The sequence below is a fragment of the Penicillium concentricum genome (genome assembly GCF_028827145.1).
Source record: "Penicillium concentricum strain IBT 3081 chromosome Unknown utg000006l_segment0_segment0, whole genome shotgun sequence".
Taxonomy (NCBI): Eukaryota; Fungi; Ascomycota; class Eurotiomycetes; order Eurotiales; family Aspergillaceae; genus Penicillium; species Penicillium concentricum.
In genome coordinates, this window is record NW_026622759.1 from 3,813,052 (window position 1) to 3,838,274 (window position 25,223).

A 25,223-nucleotide genomic window follows, 5' to 3' on the forward strand; every position below is an offset into this window, starting at 1 on the left:
ACATGCTCAAGTAACGTGACTGGTGACGCGCGCTGATGCCCTGAAACGATGAACAGGAAAGGCAGGTAGAAGAACTGAAAGTCATATTGATTTGCCTGACTGGTACTTGGAATGCAAGTGAGCATTGACTAATGAAGAGATAAAAGTGTCTGACTAATAGTCGCAATATCTTGGAAAATAGGAAATCCAGTAATCTGTCAATCAACTATCGTATTTTGATTGTGCAAGTGGTGTCAAAACTAGAATTCTCAAGTGAAGGACCCAATGTCAGAGGAGGCTGATGTTACCGTTTGAACTGAATTTACTAAATCCTAGCTTGAAATTTAAAAGCTTCGTAAATAAAGCTTGAAATTTACATGATTGTGATCCTTCGCGATGGAGTATGCTGTCTTGCCTTTCAAATCCTTCAATCTCTTTTTGACACCAGGCTCCTTGGACAAGACCCGCACAACTTCGAAATGCCCACCAGCTGCGGCCCACCAGAAAGCGGTCCTTCCCTGATCATCCACCGCATTTACATTGATATTGGGGTGTTCCAATAGAAGTGTGGCAATATTAAGCCTACCGTTGGCTGATGCCAATATGAGCGCAGTAAAGGATTGAGGACCTTGGTCATTGACTAAAATAGTCTCTTCGTAGTACGCGATAAGCGTCGGGAGCCTAAGAGTTCTGCGAAATAGGTATATATCCAAATCGTTTCTTCCTCTTTGCCTTTTGTCCGATTTATGAGCAATTGGAGAAAATCATTGTTTGCGTATATGCTGAAATTTTATCGTCCCTTCTCTTACATAATCTTATAACGTTACCCAAGATTCTTTTGAGTGATTGAAGTGACAACTAGCTATTGCTATGGGGTCGAGCAGAGGATAGCCTACGCATAGTGCTTATACACGACATGTGGTCCATGTGATACGAGCTGTCCCTCATATTTACGCACAACCAAAGCCACGGGAATTCCACGACAGCTTGGGTAGGTGCTTCTAAGTGAGAACAGACGCCCTTGACGAATGATAATAGCGAGCAGGAACCATGGGAAAATACAGACAAGAACCTTGTTAGCCCAACCTGATTAGTTTCTATTCTTTCCGTTCTATTACCTCCTCTCCCTGACTACCCCACTTATCACGAGAGATTTTAAAGACGGTCACTGTTAACTAGATACATAGCGCTGGCTCAAAGAAAGGAATAAACTGGTTAGGCATTATACATCGACATCTTGCCCAAGAAATTCAACGCAAGCATTGATTAATGACTCCAACCATTCCACAGTAGGGAAAATTATCACAACCAACAGAGAAACGGCCAGTTACTCCAGAGATACGAGAAGCAGAGCGTTTAGGACGTGCGTCTCTTCGTCCGCCGCTTCTGAGATCAATAAACCCCAATTTTTTTTAATCCACTGTGAGAAGTCAACATCGTCCAGTCTTTGCAACTGGCTATACTAACCCCAACAATCTCTGATCGATCCTCGAACGGTATCGCATTTCGTGCGATTGCCTGAAGCCCACCATACATTCCCTCGATAAATACCAAAGCCCTTTTCATGCTGGGCAATTCCCCGCCAAATGACATCATTCCCTTAGCAACCAATCATCTCTGGGTGCGTGATGCGGGCCGGCCCGGTCTATGTGCAAGGCACCACAGCAACATAAGAGAAACAGCGGACTGCCATCCCCTTCGGATTCACTGAATGGGAAGGGAAGGAAGCTGCCGAGGGGTGGTCTCAGATGACAGCTGATCGGACTGAACCACACGTTTGCAAGGCTGATTTCGCTCGAGTTTCTATTGGCTGAGTCAGTTTCCTCTCCTTTCCCCATTTTGGAGGATAACTAAAAAGTAAAAGCCCCGTGGAGTCAGAAGCCTGCTACTATTCTGGTGATATCAAATATAGTACATTACAAGAGTCGTGGCGTTGTTGCTTGGTGCTTTTATTTTACGACGTGACCTTCGACCGGGCTTTTTGTTTGAGTTTCTATTGGTTGAGAGCATTCTGCCTCTCCTGCCACCAATTCTCAGGATTGTAACATTATAAAGACGGTCATATAGTACAGTGGAATCAGGCTTTCTGATGACACTAAAATATTTTGCCTCTGGGTATTGTGGTATTGTGGCTGCCAGCTGCCATTTGCCCTACAGGGTGGTTTGAAAAAAAACGGTCACAAGTATAACAACAACCCACTCCCTTCCGTCTTCTTGCACCTGGTGTTGTCGAACACATCATGTCATATTGCAAATTAACGAATCACGCGTGGTACCAACAGTCTCGAACAGCAGCCTCCAAGTAGACAGCTTTGAGGGCATTTCTGCGATTATATTTAAGGTCAAGCCCTTTTCGATCCTTTATTCTTTGAAGCATAACTCACATATTATACCCTTTGGTTTAAGTCAATATTATGGTCAAGTTCAACCGACCTTTCGGGGCCGTTTTTGATGTCATCAAGCTTTAGGAGAGCGGATTGCATCCTTGCTCTCGCCGTTTCAATCATCGACCAACTTTCCCGAACAAATTTATCGTCGGATTGCGGAGGGGGATCGAGGAAGATTTTGTCGAGGGAGAGAAGTGCTCGTTGTAACATGTCAAAACACTCATCAGGACTCGGGTTATACCCAGGATTTTTGAATAATCGCTGGCAGTTCTCCATGCAAGCTCCAGCGGCTTTCACTTGGGATAGCATGTTAAAGGCGACCAGAAGCAATTCGATAACATCAGGCGGGCGGGCGCATAGCAGAGTATTCAGCGAGTAAAACTCCAATCCATGGACTGGATCTTGACCTTGGCATTCCCTTGGGTCACGCTCGGGAAAGTATGGTACCCCCATAATTTTACACTTACTTATTGATGGAGGTCAAACCTGTCATTGACAAACAAGACATTGAACATGTGCGATTTTCTTGTCTCGAATATTGTACGTATCCACGTATCCACGTATCCTCATGAATAGACACAACGGTCCTAAATTGGCACAATCAGATTATCACCCATCCGCCAAATCCGGACATATATGGCCCCCTCCAATTTGGTTTCCTACCGAAGTTCCAAACTTACAAGTTGAAGGTTTTTCTCGACCTTCCTTTCCCACTCGAGTGAACCTCGGACACCAATATCATCTTTTTTTCAGTTTTCCGATGAGCGACAAAAGTACAGCAAGAAACACCAGGTCTCATCAGAATCCAGACGTTTCTTCGCCATACTTGGACAATCAGGACCTCTTCAAGCATTACAAGGAATAATCCGCTCAGCCGAAGCCGAGCGAGAGGAGCCTGCATAGTATCATCAACCAGTTGTTTACGTGGAAGAAACCTAAATGCAAGAAGCTTCCTATGAGCGCCAAGACCAAATGAATCCGTATATCTGTTGAACTGCCTGGGTATTAAGCTTATTCCGGCAAGCGGACGGCTAAAAGGCCCCCAGGTTAACCAGTCAAACTTGGTCAACTTTCGATTCCGGTAGCTTAGCATTGACTGAAATGACCACCATTGCCAGCAAATGGATATTTTCATAAGATGGGACGTCTCTGATTGAGCACTAACAGTCAGCACTCAGCATGAAGTGAGGTAATACATGTATGCCGGGTTTAAGGTGATATGATTCCACGTGTCAAATCTTGTTAAGACCGGACTGACGCCGCGAGGACTCCCAGGAGGCCGAGCATCCGATTAATCTGAATGATAAAGACCCTACTCTCATTGAAAATCTGCTGGAATATCTATATACCGGAAATTAAAGCTTTCCGTTATAGTCGGTTGGTTGGTTGGTTGGTTGATATCATTTATCCTGACCCCTCGCAATTGAAAGTTGATTTCCCAACTAGACTAAAATACGAATCCGCACTCAGCCTAGTGGGTTATGTTTAGAATCCAACTTTGAAAGCGATATGCAGGATACGACTAGTATATATATATCCCTGTGCGTACAAGTTGAGTGTACCACTTCCTGAAAACGAACTTAGAGCCTCGTCAAGGCCTGTCATGGCCTGATTGCCGTTCCCAATGTTAGGCTGCAATTGTGGCGCGCGACTCTGAAGCCGTTGTGACGCCTCGGCGAAGTCCAGCACGGCATTGACCGTCCTAGCCCACGAGACGGCGTCTGGTTTACCTTTCTTACCTTCAGTTGAGCCTCCCAGCAGACTCGAGATGCTTTTAAACGCATCCCCTACTTCGCACCGTAATCCTCTTCTGATATCCCTTAATTCTGGACAGTCCACCAGAACGTGGGTGACTGTTTCTTGTGCGCCGCACACGCACTGGTCGTCGTCTCGGAGGCCAAAGGCCTTGGCGTAGGTGGATAACCAATTGTGGCCTGTGCGTAGCTGGGTCAACAGGTACGCCCGGTTCCTGACCTCCCTTATAGTCATTCTCGAAATCGGCTTGACCAGTGCACACTCAATCACCCTGTTCTGGCCCCACCGGCCGAGGCCTTAGCGTAGATCAATCATTGAGCGGGCCGCATTGAATTGAGGAGCATCGTAAAATACTCTTTGTATCGTACTCTATATTTCTAGTGAAGTTACGCAATGCGTACAAGAATTCGGTGAAATTCCATGGAGTCGATAGTGGATCTCTACGAATCAGCAGACAATATGCGAGGCGGCTTCAAGATTTCAACTCTCATTCTCGGCCTAGACATATTTCCTTTGCCAACCACCGCCAACTGAAAGGTATTCTTCAGCTCATGGAATATCACAGTATATGGTAATGTCCGCAATCTACTGTTCTGGCTAGAGTTCTGTTGCTTGCTTCTTTTAGTAAGGCCTTACTGCGGAGCAAATGACAATTACTGCCAACGAGGGGGTATTATCGTCGTGAGTGTCACAGGCCTAACAAGTGATCCTATAATCGTCTCTTTAGCGGGATTTAGCTTGGTCCCGCTTTCTCGATTTTGTTCCGTCCAAACACAAAATTAGACTAATCAAGGGTTGACTCAGCTTGGCCGACGAGGTGTGAAGAATAAAGCATACCGGGAATTTCTAGCATAGCTATGGCGGGAGTGCGTAAAGCCTATATTCGACAAGCTCGGATATTCTGCACTATCTCCAGACAATTGCCTGAGGATTTGGTGTATTAGAACTGGTCTTACTAGCTCCTTCCCATTTCACGCTACGTGTGATGAAAACTCCACAGGAATCACTGAAAGTATGATGATATCAATCTGGACTCGCGTGATAAAAATAATTCGCAGAACACATTTAACAATTTAAATGATAGAACTTTTCATGTCAACCGGAAATTGACGAGAACACAGCAGACAGGACCTTGCTCCACAAGAACAGACCTCAGCACATCCGGAGCTAAAACACTTTCCAGGCTTTCGTTCCTCAATTATGAGTTGTCGCCTCAATTATCCAGGTCAAGGGCAGACTCGGAAATCGTGACTGCTGGGTATGCCAGTAGACCAGCCTTCGACGTCGATGTTTTTTCCAGTATCTTCTTGACGACATCCGTGACAGACTTTAATCTCCGCTGGGGAGACGCCTTTGGGTCCCTTAATCTTGAGCAGCTGGTCGCCGCCAACGACAGAGTTGAAGTCGATTACAAAGTCCCTTTGAGATTCCGAGAATAATTTTTGAAATTCCCTGGCAGCTTCTTCAGCAGCCCGCCGGGTAGCCCAGTCAACTTTCACAGTGGCAATCCACGAAAGATCCAGATGGGTGGCATTCACATCTGCTGCGGTACTAATAAGAGGGATTTTCGACGCTTGGGCTCTGCGAAAGTCTTTGGTCGTCGTCAACTTAACGTTAATGGTGCTGTGCCACGCGCCATTGGGGGAACAGGGAGGGAGAGGAATAGTGTAGAAAGCGTGTCTCACTTGAATAGCGCAATCCTGGGCATGACTCTTCAAGCTAAAAGAGCTGACAGTGACAGGGTCAGTGTCATCTGCTAGGTCTCCGAAAGCAAGAGGAGCATTCGCAAAGATGGCTTTGGAGACAAGCGCAGCGACGTCCTCCGCTTGACCTGGAGAAACTTCAATTGTAGAAGGCACCCCAGAAATCGAAAGAAAGCTGGAAAGATCTCTATGCATATCAGATGTATCTGGAGTGTTGCTAGTGACAGCAATTGGGTTCATCCACAGTCCAGTCAGCTTTTTGATACGCGACTGTATTCTCACAACAGGACTGATTATGCTCGCACTGGGGTCTTCAAGGATTGCAGCCTTCTGCTCCAGTACATTGGATGTCTTCTCGTAATTGTCGTACATATCTACGACGGGATCCATCGGTAAGTCCTCATCACTCTCGTCCGCTCCATCGAAGGCCAACACGGCAGCAGCGGCAGCAAGAGCCTACCGAGCTGGTTCAGCTTTCGCTGCATTTTCCAGTGCTTTACCCGGATCTCTGGTAAATTTCTTCAAGCCAAAACCACCCATGATGGAAATTATTCTCCTCTTTTAGTCTCTATGAGGGATTCTTAAAAGATAAGCTGTCGTACTCTTTTTGATAAGGCAACACCTACTTGTTTGGGATAATCCGTATCAGCTGAATTTTTCACCTTTCTCGAAACCTTGTCGGGGAAAATTGAAGGTGAAGGACATGTATCCCGTTAGTTTTCGGGATTTATTGCGCTGGAATTGAGGATCTTTTTATACTATTCAAGGGGACCTTTTTCTGTCTTTCGTCCATAACTGTACCAATTCATCATGATGCCGCAAACAGCCAATTTCGTTTATTATATAAAACTAGACTCAGTAGACCCTTACTCATAGCTGGTGAGATTAATCCATCTGTTTCAGTCCTCCGGTTCACTGAAATCAAATTCTAAAGGAAACAGATGCATTTGGATAGAGTATCTAGTTCAGTACACATGCACCTATACGTACCGGATATTCCCTGGCGGGTGGGGCTTTCCTATTTGAGCTGCCGCCGCTTTTATGAGGGTGCTCAGGCTTAGGCTCACTGAGTAGATGTCAGCACGGGCTCAGATCAGTGATCATGCTCAGATCAGTCACGTGCAGGATGACTGATGCTTAGTGAGTGCTCAGTGAGTGCTCATTGGATGCTCTCTGATTACTCAGTGATGCTCAGTGTCCAATCAGTGAGCAACACTGATGCACTCAGCCCACCTCAGACTATACCCAGAAGGGATTAGCCCCCACAGGGTCGTTTATACTGTGATAGTTAGTTCGTTGATAGCATTGCTGCTGCCCTCATTTTCCGGCGCACTACACCTCATCAAGAAGACATATTATGACGAAGGGGCGCAGGAAAGAGCGGAGAACTCCATCCGTTTCATGATGTCTTTCTTCTGTCTTCTAATTCATTCAGAGCGGCTCGAGCTCAAAGTCCCAAATATAAAGATAGACCGTGTGCCAGCTTTAGCATGTAATAATCAACACGCCTTCTATTTAAGCACTTTTTATTTGGTATATGATCTAATATCGCATTCTTTTACTTTGAATACATTCCCTACCTCCAGGTCGCACCGCACTTGATTATGGGCAGAAAAGAATTTTTTGCCAAGCGCGATGGAATCGCCAAGGAGAGGCGCCGTCTACAGCGAGAAAAGAATGGTTATACTCCTGGGGTCCATAGAGAGGAGGACTTAATTCGGGAGAAAGATAAAAGGCTCCCTAAGACCAACAAATTACATCAAGAAACTATGAACCTCTGGCTCGAGTGAGTTAAGCCGTATCTGAAGTGGCAATCCCTTTCCTATTCTAAATTCAGCTGACCTTCCTTTAGTTTCACTGTAGACCCGGAGAATGGGTTTGAATATTACCAAACCTCCCTTGGTTCTCCGGCTCCAACTCATGAGATGATTAAGGCGTACATTCGCTGGTACGTAAGTTCTACTCAAGGGCGACTGAACGATGATGGGCTACCTACGGTAAGAACCGTGAGTGCGTATGCCGAACAATTCTTTGGTGGATTTGAACAATTCACAAAAAGTAAAATCATCCCAGATGATCGAAAGGAAATAAAAATGGTTGGTATATTCGCAACTTCCCCTCTGAGACCATCATAAACTAACCTCGATGTAGTGGATCAAAAAAACCTTGACGGCAGATGGCGTCGTTGTAGACCAAAAGAAAGAGAAACTTAACTTCATAAGGCATGATTTTTTGAGAGCAGTCTCGTCTTTGTGGCAGACTGATCACCAAACTTTCATTCCGGGACTGCTTAAAGTCGTTATCTTGTTTGCTCTCCAGCTGTTCCTCTTCACTGGAGTAAGAGTCGGAGCTTTTGTACCCTCTAGTGAGGACAAACACGAAAGAGGTCTTCGATATAGAGTAAGCTTCTTTACCCTAGCGATATTATATAACACTAACCTCTATTCTAGCATATTAAATTGGTACTATTTCCTTTATCCACAGCTCGTTGGGCGGTGGGTTGGAAGGTGGATTAGAAGTGGCTCAAAAATCATCGATGTGAAAAATATATAGTGTGAGTCAGAAGGACCTAGTGGTATAATTGTCGAATATACTGGGGCTTTATTAACTGGTGCTTCTAGATTCGGAATCGGTATCCGGGATAGCAATAGGCCGCAATTTGCGTCGGGCTACCTTCTTTTCTCCCTTGTATTAGCACACGGTGCTATTTATGGGGTGGATACCGTGGATGATCTAGCGCAGTTTGATCTTTTAAATGGCGAGATTTATTTGCGATGGAAGGAAGAGTACTTGGATAAACCAGTTCTTAGGCATGCCACGGCGGACGGGCCTTAGGAGACACCTTTGACGAAACAAAAATTTTGTTCTTGCCTGCGTCAGATTTTTAATGCTGTAGGGTACTTTGGTGAACTGGCAACTATCCATTGTATACGACGAGGCCTTGGGAAAAAAATCGAAAGTAAGCCCCTTACACCACACAAAACAATCAATAGACACTCGAGAGAGATCTTCATACTAAGATTTCTATAGAGAGAAATGGCTCTGCACCTGTTAGTTAGATTATGGCGCATCGGGGCCTAGGCACCTTTCCGGAGCATTATCAAGCCCACTGTTCCTCCATAGATATAGTGGGAGCCGTTCTAGATGAGGAAGACCAATCCGATCATATCGAGTACTTTTAAGGTTATGTTTAATATTACGAACGTGGCTTGCTAGGCGAGTTGCTAGCAGAGATCAAAGGGAGTATTTTGGAAAAACCAGATATGGTGGAAATGAGAGCCCAGATCGAATCATTCTCGTAGAACCACGACGAGGATTCCCTTAAGAACATGAATTTGGAATATAGGAAGGCGCTCGTTCGGCATCGTCTGTTCGAACTTAAGCAATATCAAAATCGGTGGGTACAGGAGAAAAGAGACCAGAAAATTATTAATCGAGGAAAAGAAGAGCCGACTTATTTGGAAAATGATATTCGCACACGCGCTTAAATGTTGATTATGCCCGAGGTTGCGCGAATCGTAACAGCTATGTCCTGCACCAAGGAGCTTTCTTTTGACGAAAAACTTCTTCTTGTCTAAGATCTATAGACGTAGTGTGCCCGTGATTTTGATGTGGTATACCTCCTAAATCAAAGTCCGGTTCATGGGCTTTGTCCTGCAAAAGGGTGCCATATCAACATTGTAAGGTGAGTGCCCTGGCTGAATAATGACATGGCCAATACTAACTCCGCTAGTCTGAGGAAGTGTGATAGAAGTGCCTATATTCACGGATGTGTTCGGCGTGAGAAAGCTTCTGACCTTTAAGTATTAGAATCAGAGATGCGGTTTTGCTATGAATGTATGGAATGGTTTTTGTCGAGTCAATGGCGGAAGCATTGCGATTCCTATCTCTAGTCATGGCAAATCCAGCACTGCGAAGTAATTATCTATCGCCATACCGTTATTCGCCCGGGCTATTGCCCCTTTTGCTTATAGGACCCGAACCTGAATCTCTCCGCAGAAACCCGTTTGCGATCCTGGCTGCGAAGTGACAACCTGAGGGAACACATTGAAGGGTAGCACATGGCTGAGATTTAGCACTTCAAGAAAAAGCCGATATGCGGATGCTCTTAAATCTTTAAAAATGAGCGTGACCTTCGAAATCACCTACACGATGCGCATGGGCTAAAGGAAACCATATGGTAAGATCCAAAGCTACCTAACAAAAGGAAGCGCACTTGCAAGGTAGAATCATAATGCTCTTCAACAGAACTAGGAGAGGAGCATCCTAAGAAGATCAGATTTTATCATTACACACCTCCGTGCTATGAGCGTGAGCACGTGTCAGAAGAATCATTTGTCCCCGTCCCGGTCTTGCTTCCGTTTGTCGAAGACAATCTGGAATAATACTCGGGGCTAAGTATGTGTGACAAATATAGCACGAGGAGCAGAAGCAACTTAGTGGAACTATGCTTCTTGGAGGCAAGTCCCACACCTAGCTCGGGGCCAACAACTCTAGGCCTTGAGGCCATTGATCCTCGAATCCTCGAACCTCCCGAATTCAACACCGATAATGCACGCCAATCTTGTGACCTAGTTGTTATCCAGCCAAATTCACTTATTTTCCCACTAGAAGAGGATGAGGCCACCGAAATGTCCGTTATAGGCATAAAACAGCCGCAACCTCCCGCTCTAAGCTTTGCTAGTCAGCCTTCTGGATACTGTGCTGTCACTGAAGCCAATGAGAGGAAAGGACTGCAATGTCTCACCTCTTTGTCGACCTGTGACCAAGCCGTTACTGCGGAATTTGAGTGGGAGAGTTATCCAAGTTATCCACTTACACGGGGAGAAGGTAGCGAGGGAAACCTGTCTGTTGATGATTAAGCCCCTCCTAGTGGCCCTCGTAGAACCCTCACTAGATTCAAGGCACAAACTCAGTCGCTCCAGTATCATTCTAATAGTTTGAACAGCTGTAAGCCCCGGTAGAGGCTTAATGCAAAAAACAAACGAAAGTTGCGTGACCTATAGAGATAGAAGCTGACCCTGAGATAGATCGGGCCTCATTTCGCGGATATTGATATGGCGTTACTGCGATAGGCTTGGATGGAATTGAAGCCTTCTTAGAGATGCACCAGATCTGGGGCCAATTGAAAGGGCAACTGAATCATATTTTCAATCATAATATTTCACTTGTGCTTGGTTATTATCAGTCTGTACAAAATTTGCTATTCAGCCGCGAAGTCTAACCCTCGCCGACCTAACTAGACTCCTTGTCACACCATCGGAAAGTTCCTAGCTGTGCGAGAATAACAGATCAGTTAGAATTGAATGGCTGAAGTTCCTGTAAAATCGCGGCCTCGTTATTTAGAGAGTAAACGCATGTACGTTAAACTCGAGGGGCAAATACCCTACACTTTCAGCGCATAAGTTTGAAGCATGATGAGCTTCCTTTTTACGTGAGCCCGCGGATAACCCCTTAGATGATAGTCGAGTTCTTATTTCTAGTCGTATTTGATTGGACCTATCCGGAAAATAAATGCAGTGGGCAACAGGTAATAGACCGTGAAGACTAGCAATGCAAGCAACTTGTTGGCTGTTCTGGCGAAAACCCAATACAGCCAGCTTGTTACATGGAAACAGATAGTTACATTATAGTTACATAATCTGCACCGCCACAGACGAATAATAAAACTTAGTAAGTAATTAATTAGTGTAATGTAACGTACCATGTATGTTTTAAATTGTATTATATTACAGCTCCTGAGTGATATTTAATTCTTAGTTATGGTTGGCCTGTGGACAAAATTGATATAAAAAAGCGTGGGACCGATCTACGAGTTCAACATGATTACGTAGAAACTTGCTCGTCCCAGGATGGCGATATGCGCTCCCAGGTGAGCAACATGCGCTCCTAGGAACCTCTCTGGGTACTCCTGGAGACCAGCTTGCTGCCCCAGGAGCGGCCTCATCGTTCCCAGGAACCACCGAGTCTCCCGGGAGCCTGATACAAGCTCCTAGGGCCCAATTTTAAGTTCCCGGGAGCTCAGGGGCTCCTGGGACTACCCGTGCCGTTCCTGGGAGCATTTATTCGGTTCCTAGGAGCTTGTATTAGGCCCCCAGGAGACCCGGTGGTTCCTGGGAGGGACAATGTTGTCTGGGAATGACTAGCGACAAATAAAGAGCATAAAACAGACTTATTGAACTCTAAGCCATTTTCTTGTCATGACGTTGGAACCTACAACACAGAGCTAATCTAGCAAGCACCGTAGCTGGCAATCCGGGCATAGGGTTAGTTGAAGTCCCCTTTGTTCTTGCACGAATTCTAGGGACACAGGGGTCAAGGGATTTATTGGTGGGCAATCACAAACCTTCTATCGTCGCATACTGAAATTGCAACATTGTGTTGATACAAAACTCTGAAACGACTTTGATTTAGGTAATACATCGCCTCCATCTGTTTACAGTCTGTTTCTTGCGGGCTCAGGCAAAGTAATGCACTGCATATAGCTTAGTCCGATAGGAAGAAACTGAGTGATAGAAATTAAAATGAGGCAACCAAATGCACTTATCAACTACAACGGTTGAAAGGGTGGACTTTGGCCTTCCGGTTGGATGAGAAACTTCCAGGACGGTGAACCAGAGTCTACGTGTTGGAGTGGGTGGGAAGTGAATTTCGTTGAAAGGACAGAATGGCGCACGAAATTGTTGAAGCTAAACATGATACTCAATGTAAAAATCGAGGTCACAAATTGGCAAATAAAAACTTTTACGTTGATATCTCACAAAATGTTCAACAATGGGTCGGTCGGTTTCCGTGGGAACAGCGGTTAACGGCAAGTAGAAAAGATCAACTTCGACGAGCGGGAACTAAGTGATGTCTAGAAAACATTGATTCTGAGAAAAAGGGCAGATCTAAATGAACAGGGCAAGCGATTTTTCTGAGGGAGGTGAAGACAATCGGGTCGTCTACACCGGCACAATGTGTTCACAGCAACCTATGTCTGCAGCGTGGGGCTTCGCTACGCGAGCCGACCGTTTATTGCAAGTTGTATAAAATTTCAAAGCACTAGCCCTCAATAATTTGACTTCGTTGAAGGGATCCTTGCCTTGGTCAGGTGGTCTTGATTTTCGGTTAAAGCTGAAAACGAGCGGGAACTAAGTGATGGTCTAGAAACTGTTAATTTTGAGTAAAAGGGTAGGTCCAAAGCATAGGCTATTCTTTTCTGAGGGCAGGTTAAGACAACCGGGCTAGTCGTCTCCACCGGCACAATGTGTTCAGCAGCCTATGTCAGCAGCGTGGGGCTTCGCTACGCGAGCCAACCGTTTATTGCATGTTGTATATTCTTCTAAATTTCAAAGCACTAGCCCTCAATGATTTGACTTCGTTGAAGAATAAAACGTTGAAGCGATCCTTGCCTTTGTCGGGTGGTCTTGGTTTTCGGTCAAAGCTGAAAACGAAGGGTCACCAGCCTCCTGCAGTTTTATGACCGTGTTCAACGAACGGTCGTTAGTTTGTCCGAAGACTAGTCAAATCTAGTCGCGAAAAATTTCACACGATAGCACAGAGTCAACATATGTAATTTTTGATGTGTTCTTGAAGCAATTGGAAATATAGGGGTCAGGGATTAGCGGTGGAAATGCCGGTGGTGACTCGGAAATTGATGGCGCAAAGGTGAGGATTTACCTCTGGCGATAGCAGCCAATAGGACAGAAGAACCCCTAAGACTGCAATTAGAAGAAGAATAGCTGCCACTTCAATTGTGCAATATAAAGCGCAACGCAGTTGTTATCGAGTCCGAGGATAGGCCGTTGTAGAGAAGCTAAGCCTAGGTAATCTAAAAAGAGGAGGAAGAGTACGACGACTCGCAGTGGGTGATCAATATAAGTACTAACTACTGTGACCATAATCTTGATTAAGCACGAGAAAAGCGCAAATAGTGGAAAGCAGACCATCAGCTGATATGGTTAAGGAGGCTTCGAGGCTCTGGTGTATGAGTTTTTCTGAACTGCTCGACAAGATAACACGAGAAGGACGAAGGTAGCGAGTAGTAACGCCGTGGTCAGTAGTGTATGCACTGTAGTCGGAATCTGTATGACTGGCTTGTGGTTAACGTGCAAGAATAAAGGGGACTTCAACTAACCCTATGCCCGGATTGCCAGCTACGGTGCTTACTAGATTAGCTCTGTATTATAGGTTCCAACGTCATGAAGCCACCTATCTCGCGTTGTCTAAAGAGAATGGCGTAGAGTTCAATAAGTCTGTTATGTGCTCTCTATTCGTCGCTAGTCATTCACAGACGGCATTGTCCCTCCTAGGAACCACCGAGTCCCGGGAGCCTAATACAAGCTCCTAGGGCCCAATTCTAAGTTCCCGGGAGCTCAGGGGCTCCTAGGACTACCCGTGCCGTTCCTAGGAGCATCCATTCGGTTCCTAGGAGCTTGTATTAGGCCCCCAGGAGACCCGGTGGTTCCTAGGAGGGACAATGTTGTCTGGGAATGACTAGCGACAAATAAAGAGCATAAAACAGACTTATTGAACTCTAAGCCATTTTCTTGTTATGACGTTGGAACCTACAACACAGAGCTAATCTAGTAAGCACCGTAGCTGGCAATCCGGGCATAGGGTTAGTTGAAGTCCCCTTTGTTCTTGCACGAATTCTAGGGACATAGGGGTTAAGGGATTTATTGGTGGGCAATCACAAACTTTCTATCGTCGCATACTGAAATTGCAACATTGTGTTGATACAAAACTCTGAAACGACTTTGATTTAGGTAATACATCGCCTCCATCTGTTTACAGTCTGTTTCTTGCGGGCTTAGGCAAAGTAATGCACTGCCTGCCTTTCACACAATCCCGTTTCAGAACGGTCGCCGCAATAAAATGATCCTTCGTATGTCCTAATCCACAGAATTGAGCATTCTAGCTCTAATGGATGTAGTACCCTGTTTACCTGGCCATCATTTATGGCGTCATTGATCTTCTCCGGAAACCTCTTCTTTCTTCCTGTTCAGAGCCTCGCTGGTGAGGACCTCGAAAGCTGGTAAACCCGAATACCTAGAGTGCGATCGGTAAGGCAAACTTTGTGACTTCAATAGTAAATCTTTAACTTTGCCTTCCTTTATGTTGTTTGGAGTTCTGCTGTCTCTCCTTTGCCAGTTGGTATTCGAGTTCCCGATTCTTGAGCTCTAGGTCGCAAGCGTTTTGTTGAGCTATCTTGATATGTTTAATAAAACACTGGTTCTGCTTCTCCAAGCTGACTTTGTCCATTGCGTGGGCCCGTAACATGTTGTCGCAGTTTTGTAGCATAATAGTTGCCTCGTAGTGTTTTTGTTGCAATTTTGACATCTTAGTATATATGCTCGTAATGATTCCCTTAAGCTTTTGATTTGGATGTTGCGTGCCTGAGTCGATGTTAATTCGGAACTGCCGTGTTACTTCAATTGCAGACTGACCTTGACAAACGATTGGTAAGGGGGATGGGTTCGGACGGTGCGACGCCAAACGTCTTCTCCGTGGAGGCATCTTTATCGTCTTTGGCTTTTCGGACGATTTGTCACTTCTTGTAGGAGAGATAAGATAATTGTCAGATACAGATTTTCAAGGCCAATGGCCTCTATTTAAACTATCTCCGAAGACATGGCTTATGCATTGCTGACGTTCTTGCGATGTAAACGTCTGCGTCATCGGTATAAGATCGTCCGTCTACTTTGGATGTCAAGCCACAAGCTTCTAGGATCATGTTGCTTGCTCCTGGGATATGACAGTCTCACGTATACGTAGATGAGAACAGCGTCTTCTAGATGCATAATCAATATCAAGGAAATCTATAGTCGACTCTAGATACAAGACGTAGCGCGAGGCAGCAAAAGAGAGAGGCTTCCTCGCGTTCAGGGGATCCATATACACCATGTGGGTCCCGCAGCTCACATCTCAATTTAGCTTGTATTCTTCATGTATATCCCCGAAAATACGATGCATAACTCCCAGGAATGGGTGAGTGTTTCCTGGGAACACTATAACGTATTCCAGGATCCTTAGGGCCCCTAGGAACCAGTCACAGGATCCCAGGAGTAAGTATCACGATTATAGAAGCCGGTGACTCGACATCCACTTCTAAATAAATCCGTATCAATGATATGCCCTCAAAAAATATTCAAATAGAACCCACTGCCTCAAAGAATTGCGTCTCCCACGCTGCTCAGCCAACTACTGGCGGTGACAGACTTCTCTCTGAGATATTACTCTTAGCCATCCTTTTATTATCATCTGTATAGGTAGTCGTTACCTATACGTTCACGAAATCTGCCAATATGCCGCTTTTGGGACTTCCACTAGAATTGCTTTTGTGGATTGGCAAGTCCATCGACAAGAAGGACCTTCGAAGTCTGCGTCTCATATCTCGAGAATCCAACGTCGTCTTCACAAAGAGCCTCTTTGATTGCATAGACTTCCAAGACACCCCGCCAATTCATTGGGCAATCGAGTATAGAAACTTAGGCATCATCCAGCACTCTCTGGGTTGGGAAAAGGCAGATATTAACCAACCGTTTTCTGGCCTTACACCGCTTATGTTGGCTACAAAATTGCGATACGCAGACGCTGTTGATTTGCTCTTAAGCTATCATTCAGTGAAAGTCATATAGCGTAATACTTTGGGAGAAAGTGCCTTCTCGATCGCTGTTCTGCATAGAAGCGTGAAAATTGTCGAACGACTCCTCAATATACAGAATATTGATCTCAATAACCAATCCCTGGACGGAAATGCGCCCATTTCAATTGCGCTGACCTGTCGCCAAACCTACATCTTCCAACTTCTCTTGTCTGATGAGCGGACAAATTTCAACATCTGCGACCATCATGGCCAAACACCACTGCACCTAGCGACAGAAATTGGCGACTATGGAGCAATCCATATGCTTGTACGAAATCCGCGAGTTGATGCCAACTGTCTCAACCACCGACAGGAAACTCCGTTGCTTCTGGCTGTCAAAGGACACGGTCGTTTTCTCCCTATTAACAAAAGAATACTTATCATTGAAGCCTTGCTTTTGAGTCCGTGCATCAACCTTAATTATCAAGATGAGAATGGACGCACCGCAATCTGGTATGTAGTGAACAATTCTGACACAAAACTGGCTGAGCTCCTCTTGCAGCAAACAGATCTGGACCTCAATTGCGCCGACAAGCTGGGCTAGACACCTTTGGCAAAGGCTGCTGTAAATGGCTCCTTAGACTTGATCAAAGTCCTCTTCCGATAGCCGGGGCTTCATAACAGCCCTTAATCTGCCGATGCATTTCCGCCACTCTGGTTAGTATGTCGCGTAGGACAATTTTTAATGGTGGGATTTCTTTTGCAAAATTTAGCCGACATTAACCAAAAAAGTCCATCGGGGACGTCGCCACTTCAGGTCGCAATAATCATGGAGCACGTCGACATTGTCCATCTCCTTCTCAGCTACGAAGAATCTTTGTTGATCAATGATCAAGGCCGTTGCTCCTTTACTGCGCTCATGTTTGCGTTAGCTCGAGGTAGTTTTGAAATTGCCAAAATGTTATTGGAGCATCCCAAAATAAATGTGAATGTGGTGGACGACCAGGGGAGAACATCTTTCTGGTGGAGTGCGGCTGGTGGGCATTATGAGGTTGTACAGTTGTTGGCCAATCAGCGTGGTGTGAAAAAGCGACTGAAAGATTCAAATGGCCAGACGGCGTATGCCATCGCCAAGGAACGCAACCATGGACATGTCAAGGTTTATTTGCGAAGCTTCTAGGTTTCAGCTAGTTTATAGAAAGAGATTTCAATTGATGTGTTCACGGCGATCGGGTTCTCTGAGTGCAATACGGTACTGTAACAGCAGACTTTCCACCGCGGCCAGTTGTCTACTGCTCATCATTCTCTAGTGATAGCTACCAAGGACAGACCTAACGAGCTCATCTCTAGGCCAGGAAATTAGCAGTGCAACGGCTTGTGCTAATCCTACTGTACATGAGCTTTGGGCTTCCGTGGTATTGAAACAGATGCACTAGCTGAATGTGATACCTTTTGGGCGCCATTGCCCCATTGAGGAGTCAAGGGCTGTCGTCAAACCATGTAGCCTCGGTCTGTAGGTCTCACAGAAGGCAGCAGTCATTTTCCTAGAGAGTCCATCATTTATTGTGTACGCGCTCGCCTTGTTGGCTGTGTGCACGAATTTTCGAGCCCGCGCAAAGCCTGGCATATGCATTTCTCTCCAATTGCTGGATTTACAGTGGTCATATTGCAAAATTGATGTTGTTAAGAATATTTTCCAGGAATAGTTATGTAAGTTTTGAGTGCAAAATACCTGATGAGCGTAGTTGAGGGTGAAATAAGGGGTCAAATTAAAAATGCGATTTCAGGGAAGGAATGGCTGTGTGGAACTTTGGTTGTAGGATTCACTAGGAGTTTGATTCAGGGAGCAATTCTGAATTTAACGGCGCAGGGTCTGAACGCGGAAACATCTCTACTGTGACAGCAATCATCGTCCTCGTCTCCTTTATTTGGCTTCTATGGCAGTAGTTCCAGCTCTGATTATTGGGAGTACGCCGGTATACAGTTTGCTAGTACAGGGAGAAGTTGAATGGCTCCAAAGCACTCGTAAGTCCACTATAACAAATGTATCGATCAATTTGCTAATATGAAATATAGTTCGGAAAGACATCTGCAACAAATTTCTTATCCAGTGCGGATGCTTATTCATGTTTTTCAAGTTCTGTACCTTTTCCATATCTGGGTTTGAACCTGTCTCTATTCCGCTTTTATTTCGCTAGGAGAAAGTACGATTATAAAAAGGATTGCGGTATTTACACTGGCAGGGACTATGCGCATAGGAAGGCCTTCTGTAGTCTGGAAGAGATTATTTTTCAACCCTTATCTATATTGGGTGGGGTCTAGGCTTTACGATATCCACAGGGGGGTTAAAGCAATAAACCAAGCTCAGAAAGTAACGATGAATCACCACCAGGCAGCCGTTAAATTAGTCAGTGTATCGTGATACTGTAGTATCTGGGAGCTTGGTCCTTTCTAGAATGCCCATCTGAAATGTGTGGGCCCTTTAGTTTCTGCTACCCAGGGGGAAGAAATTACCCCAAAGTTCTTAGGAACTTATGCTATCGCTCCTAGAAGGCTATTCATTGCATAAGCAGATCATTGGTCTTGGCGACGTCGACCTATAAAGGCAATAGCACCTACAAAGTTCTTGATTTTGACAATTTCATTGCTCAGATAATAGGTGACTGATCAACTATGAGAAAGGTAAGCATATTTGCTCATATCTATCTGAGTTTTTTAAGCATGCTGACCAATGGAAAATAGCATATTTCTGCTCCCTTGAAGATGATATCCTGTATCCGGTGCTACAGGGTCGTCAAAACTACAATGATGTATTTTGTCGAAGGGGTCGTATCGGAGCAAAGGAACAAAATCGAAACGTGTTTGCCCTGGGTTTTCAATGGATGGAGCCTGCCTCGATCCATTGAACTCGACAAGGGACTGGACGATACTTGGTCGGTATACGGAATCGAAGTCACCTGGAAGACAACAGAAAGTAAGGCAAAGAAAGGTCACAAACTAAAAGTTGGGCGCCTTTCAAATGCCACACCAAGTGCGCATGGAAATAATGAGTTTGACCTGCACGTTGGCCTTTGGGTCAACCGCGAAGTGCTTGAGACGTTCGCTCCCTCCTTACTTGACAGTAAGTGCTCCGACGCGATTTGGAGCTTGGGAGAGCTAATTTAAGTCAAGGTGACATTATCGATTTTGACACTCTTCCAGAGAGCAAGAGAGAGGCGGGCATGAAACCTTTTATTCCGCTACGCCGTTCCGTCAGAGTTCAGGAACGGATGAAAATGCTAGATCCGTTATATGGTGGGATTCAAGCCCAAACATAGGACACTATTCGAGAGAGCAAGCGGCGCACAAATCCTCAGCAATGCCAAGAAAGAGATGATGTAGCGTTTATTTCAACCCTGAAGATGGAGGAATTCTAGATCAGGCCTCATCCTGAAGTCATGTTTAGTTCAATTTTTTCGATTGCACTAAAGCCACTCGCTATTTCGTCACGTTCTAATACAGTTGTTTTGTTCACTTACCAAAAGTGACTTTGCGGACTTTGCCATGTATCTACCCTGCTTTAAATCCAGAGTCATACCGTCGGGCAAATGGTAATTGCCATGATTGTAGCCTGCGATTTTGAGGAGGGCGGCAAATCACCGTTTGGATTTCCAAATTCATTAACAGGCCCCTGTAATATTTTTACACCAAAAACACCAGCTACAGAGAAAGAACTACGTCGACAGGCTTCATCAATCAAAGCTTTACTTCGTACAAGATCTCGAAGTCCACCAAGCCCATCAGATCGTGCATTAAACCAGCTGATTAAAGGCTTCCGTCTCACAATGCAAGGTGCTATACTACTCGCGAAAGAAAATAAGGAATTACGCGTTGCCAACGAGAAGCAGAAACAAAAACGGACTCGGTCGACTAGGCGGATAGCCCACGAAGGAGATCTCTCAGTTCAGGAGGTTCGTGAGCTACGTTCAGAGCCATTTGAGTCCCAAGTAGCGCGTATCAATGCCTATCGTGAGCAGATTTCAGAGGGTTTACAGCCAGCTACACGAGCCGGGCGAGCTTGTGGAATATGCAGATTGCCGGGGCTTAGAAGAGAAACATGTCCAGATAGATAAATCATTTTAGTTGAATTAATTTAATGGTGTTTTGGTTGAGATATACACACACACACACACAGGGATTCTTTCTCGAACCCTCCTCCGAAAAACGCTATGCCTATTCCAGTTACTCTTCTACTGAACCCCTGTCTTGGCAGTAATCCATTACAGTTGTAAATAACAGGATAAAAATAGCTGCTGTATTAGAACTGTACGGTCTCTTGGGTTTCTGGAACGTTTGATGCTGAAAACATGTCAAAAAGATGGGTGTATGCTCTTGTCGTCTGGAGACGTGGCAGAATCTGAATCTCCCTCCGTCAACCTCTTGCCACCTAGAGTGACCCCTACAAATGAGCCAGTTGTAAGGAGACAATATTAGTGGGTAATCTCTCTCCTCCCCCATTAGTTTCCCCTCTGATCAGTGAGCAGGTGAAATGATGTTAGGGTAAGGTTCTGGGGGATGCTAACTATTAGCAAATGCATGTGACTTGGCGATCTGGAAGTTCCTGGGAGCTTCGTGGCACTCACAAATCTGCGGGCCTCAAAAAACAATGCAGTTAGAAAGACAACGCCCGTCATGATCTCTGCTCCCGATCATAGTATTTCTGATGTGCGCTTGAAATTGTTGGAAACAGTGGCCTCTTCAGGCGATGTGGTTAAAGTGTTTTATCTGGAAAATATTGGCTGGTTCGGGTAACGGGTTTCTCATTCGATCTCACTGTTTGGATCGGGTCGATTAGTTCCTGGGAACGGCACTACCCGCCCCCACATGGAAGTATGATCGACAGAAAACCATTCAGGAAACGGTGTGAGCGAGCTGAAAGGCGCAGATAATTGCTTAGCGCGCTAGAGTCACATGATGACGAGGCTGAGGACGTGCCCCTCTTTCAGCTGGTTGGATGTCCGGCTCTGATTCTCGTCATGAACCACATCAAGAATCCTTACTGTAAATGACAGCCACTCCATCAACCTTTCACTTTGTGACACCCCTGTTCTGGACAAGAAAGACCAAGACCTCTTGTTATACTAGCAGAGAGGGTTCTTGATTGACACACCGACTACTATCCCGCGCGTCTGGAAATTCTGCTTAGTCGAGTTGCTCTCCATTCAACATGGCTGGGAATCCCCCATCTCAGCCAGAGAAATCAGTGTCAGCACAAAACAAAACTAGTTCCGAAACATCCCCATGCCGAAAGCGACTCCGACACGATGCCTATACCATCGGGTGGGTGTGCGCCCTTCCAAAGGACTACCCAGAACGAATCTACTCAACCCCGAATCAGATTGAATAAAGATAATACCGAGAGAAGAGAATGGATGATTGAAAAGATACTGGATTCACGCATCACCAAGAATCGACATGGAAAGAGAAGACTAGAATACCACGTGAAATGGAAAGGCTACTCTCCTTCGTGGCGACCCCAACAGGACCTGGTCCCGGGGAGTGGCGAACTCTTGTACGAGTTCCACAGTCAGAACCCAGATCGGCCTTCGCCTACTGAACTTTGGCGTCGCAGGAGCTCCTAGTTGTTAAGGAGGGGGTAATGTCAGGGATATACATGAAGTATACAGGATGTTTGGAGCTTTGGAGAATTATTCAATGACAGAAAATATGTTGATCCATCAGCTGAGTGAGGAGATGGTTGTAAATATAGATCTGTACGTGCTGCAGTCTGGGGTATCTCTGATTTTCTGTGAGAAGAAATATTGACATGTACATTCTGTATTTCTTACCTGGATTGAAACTGGTAACACGCGAGTTCGTTTGGAGTGTAGTGCCCGTAGGTTGTTCCGTAAGACTAGCTGGTGCAAACTGGGACGTATTGCCTTGCCTATAGGTGAGCATGGTACCATTACACTGCGCATATCGCAATAGCCATCAAGAACACTTACCAACCGACGACGAGATATGACCGGTAACGTGTACGAGCTGGCCAGGACAGGGCTCGGTGGAACTCCCATATTTAGTCGCAAGGGACTCAATCACTGCGTTTTGGAGATCACTCCTACGCTCTAATATTTTGAATGGAAGCTCTGTCCTGACCCGATCGGTCATGGAATAAACAGCAGCCTGTCCGAGACCTGCGGCACTCAATGCAACCATAGCAGCCCCTGCAATATCTTTCAGTCTCTGAAGAAACTTCACATAATGCTGTTGTCGTGGCGGGTCTTCATCGGTAGCTGTGGCGTTGAGGTGCCTGAAAGCACCCTTCACACGCTTTGTTTCCGTAGCCTTGAAATCCCCCCTTTTCCTCACAAGCTCTGAAACATCCAGGAGTTTAACAATAGCTTCATTAACAGTCAGTGACTTTGGGCGATTTGCAACATGCTGAGACGATCGGGCCATCTTGTTTGATATCAAAAAAAACTGTGAAGTCCAGCGAAATATCACTGAGATTCAGGCAGAATCGATGGGAAAGTAGTAATGTAATGGGTTATCGACAGAAATCGGTCGGAATCGATGGAAATACGAGTTGTAGTCACGTGACAGATCACAAGGCCACGGCTATTACGTGATATCACCTTGGAAAGACCGTTGGCCCCTGAATAATAAACTTCTGGGGAAGACAAATTTGGTATACGTTGCAGCCATATCGTCATCTTATTTTTACCTCCTTTTTCGAACTTCTTTTGGCTCAAATTCTCCGCGGTGATACGGCGATGAGTCAATTGTTGTCATTGGCCATTCGGTTGTTGCGCCCGCATTATTTTTGTTCCCCAGTCATTTCTCCTGTCCTTCGTAAGGGGCATATGCCACTGCTTCATCATAAGCAACCCCGCTGCGCGTTGACACTCACCGCATTCAAATTAATGGAGACCAACGAAGATTTTGACACGCGTCTCCTCTACGAGCCTCTGGAGGGAGTCGAAAGACTTGAGAACTATCGACCAGGGGGCTATCATCCCATTCAAATCGGAGATCACTTTCACGGTCGATATCGAGTTGTTCATAAGCTGGGACATGGGTCTTATTCAACTGCGTGGCTGGCCCGTGATGAACAATTCAATGAATACGTTGCAGTGAAAGTTTGCACAGCAAACGCAAATCCAAAGGAAGTGGACATTATTTCCATGCTCACTCGTCCTCATTGTCCTTCAGTCAACCATCCAGGAAAGATGATGGTCCCTTCGATTCTAGATAGGTTCACCATTCACGGCCCAAATGGCAATCATGCCTGCTACGTTACAGCGCCGGCGAGTGCTAGCCTCTCCGGGGTGAAAGATGGCTCATGGATCCGCTTATTCCAGCTTGACGTAGCCCGGTCATTGGCTGCACAACTCGTTCTTGTTGTGGATTATATACATGCCCAAGGAATTGTCCATGGAGACCTTCACCTCGGCAACATTCTTCTCAAAGTTCCACCCAATTTTGACCAGCTCCCACTTAAACAATTATATGAGAAATATGGAGCACCAGAATTAGAACCAGTTGTTCGTCTAGATGGCAATCCGCTTCCGCCTGGTGTCCCATCCCACGGCATTGCGCCCATATGGTTAGGGGAAGCGAGTGAGAGAATCACACTTTCAGAGACCAGGATCTTGCTTACAGACTTTGGTGAAGCCTTTTCCCCCTCAAAAGAACGGAAATACGAATCTCGCACCCCCCTTGTCATCCGTCCCCCCGAGGCGCGGTTTGAGGCAAATGACCCTCTGTCTTTTTCATCGGATATTTGGACTCTCGCCTGTACCATATGGTCTATCATAGCCCAACGGCCATTATTTGAAGGGTTTCTCGCGACGGAGGACGACATGACCTGCGAGCATGTCGATGCTCTTGGTGTTTTGCCGCTTGAATGGTGGAGGAGGTGGGACGCGCGACGACTGAAATTTACTGAGGATGGTAAGCCAATGAACCGCAACTCTTTCCGATCTTGGGACGATCGGTTTGAGGATAGCGTGCAACAGCCTAGGCGAGATAGTGGCATACCGCCGTTTGATGCAAGGGAGAGGGAAGCTTTCTTCGACATGCTACGGCCGATGCTCTCATTCAGACCTGAGAATCGCCCTACTACTAAGCAAATTCTCGATTCAGAATGGATGCTAAAATGGGCTCTGCCTGAATATGGCAAGATCCAAGATATTGTATGAGTTATTCTAGGGTGGTACTGCATGTATCATATTTATCCGCTCCCGAGGGAGTATCCCTGGGTCTGTTGCGAAATATAGGATGCTTGCACCTGAAAGAGACTACGACGGCAAAGCGTTCTGCCACAATAGATCGAGCTTATTCATCCCAAGCAAGGTTCGCGTTTGGCATATGGCCTGAATCTCTTTGGCTTGGGAGAATTTGTTTGATGTAAGACTGTGGTCGCCATATTTCTATCATATTTCTACCCTTCTCTCATGCAACCAAGCTGAGGTACTCGTGAATGCAGACCCTACAGATCATCCATCCAATGTGAGGGGATGGAGGGCGGGGTCGGGTCTTTATGCCGGGCGGTCTGAGAGGTGAGGTTACATGACGAGTATTGGGGTGCGAAACCGGAAATGGCAAAACTAACTCGAAAAGGCAATTCACAGTGTATCTTGGTAAATTCAAAGCTCGCCAATTTAAAGATAGCTAAGATTATGGTGCCAAAATTCTAGGTCCCTTGCTATTTCGACCTGTTACATTAATGCGCTTCTAAAAATTTCAGGGCTTTAGGGCTTTAGGGCTTTAGGGCTTTAGGGCTTTAGGGCTTTAGGGCTTTAGGGCTTAGGGCTTAGGGCTTTAGGGCTTAGGGCTTAGGGCTTA

At 45.6% G+C, this 25,223-nt stretch overlaps 7 protein-coding genes across 7 annotated transcripts; 4 read left to right on the forward strand and 3 right to left on the reverse strand.

The window, feature by feature from the left end:
- Nucleotides 1-2,242: 2,242 nt before the first annotated feature.
- On the reverse strand, nucleotides 2,243-2,819 carry N7517_011702 (uncharacterized protein; the record flags this gene model as incomplete). The annotated part of the gene is made up of 2 exons (XM_056729425.1): nucleotides 2,243-2,303; nucleotides 2,413-2,819. The coding sequence occupies 2 exons, from the start codon at nucleotides 2,817-2,819 to the stop codon at nucleotides 2,243-2,245; spliced, it is 468 nt and encodes a 155-aa protein (XP_056575240.1).
- A 2,528-nt stretch (nucleotides 2,820-5,347) lies between these two features.
- N7517_011703 (uncharacterized protein) lies at nucleotides 5,348-6,214 on the reverse strand (the record flags this gene model as incomplete). The annotated part of the gene is made up of 1 exon (XM_056729426.1): nucleotides 5,348-6,214. One exon carries the CDS (start codon nucleotides 6,212-6,214, stop codon nucleotides 5,348-5,350), a length of 867 nt encoding a protein of 288 aa, XP_056575241.1.
- Nucleotides 6,215-16,113: 9,899 nt separating this feature from the next.
- On the forward strand, nucleotides 16,114-16,998 carry N7517_011704 (ankyrin repeat domain-containing protein; the record flags this gene model as incomplete). The annotated part of the gene is made up of 2 exons (XM_056729427.1): nucleotides 16,114-16,286; nucleotides 16,494-16,998. The coding sequence occupies 2 exons, from the start codon at nucleotides 16,114-16,116 to the stop codon at nucleotides 16,996-16,998; spliced, it is 678 nt and encodes a 225-aa protein (XP_056575242.1).
- A 2,204-nt stretch (nucleotides 16,999-19,202) lies between these two features.
- On the forward strand, nucleotides 19,203-19,711 carry N7517_011705 (uncharacterized protein; the record flags this gene model as incomplete). Its single annotated transcript, XM_056729428.1, has 2 exons — nucleotides 19,203-19,515; nucleotides 19,596-19,711. The coding sequence occupies 2 exons, from the start codon at nucleotides 19,203-19,205 to the stop codon at nucleotides 19,709-19,711; spliced, it is 429 nt and encodes a 142-aa protein (XP_056575243.1).
- Nucleotides 19,712-21,600: 1,889 nt separating this feature from the next.
- Nucleotides 21,601-21,780, forward strand: N7517_011706 (NACHT nucleoside triphosphatase; the record flags this gene model as incomplete). Its single annotated transcript, XM_056729429.1, has 1 exon — nucleotides 21,601-21,780. One exon carries the CDS (start codon nucleotides 21,601-21,603, stop codon nucleotides 21,778-21,780), a length of 180 nt encoding a protein of 59 aa, XP_056575244.1.
- A 587-nt stretch (nucleotides 21,781-22,367) lies between these two features.
- Nucleotides 22,368-22,835, reverse strand: N7517_011707 (uncharacterized protein; the record flags this gene model as incomplete). The annotated part of the gene is made up of 1 exon (XM_056729430.1): nucleotides 22,368-22,835. One exon carries the CDS (start codon nucleotides 22,833-22,835, stop codon nucleotides 22,368-22,370), a length of 468 nt encoding a protein of 155 aa, XP_056575245.1.
- Nucleotides 22,836-23,299: 464 nt separating this feature from the next.
- On the forward strand, nucleotides 23,300-24,577 carry N7517_011708 (kinase-like protein; the record flags this gene model as incomplete). The annotated part of the gene is made up of 1 exon (XM_056729431.1): nucleotides 23,300-24,577. The coding sequence occupies one exon, from the start codon at nucleotides 23,300-23,302 to the stop codon at nucleotides 24,575-24,577; it is 1,278 nt and encodes a 425-aa protein (XP_056575246.1).
- Between the last annotated feature and the right edge of the window lie 646 nt (nucleotides 24,578-25,223).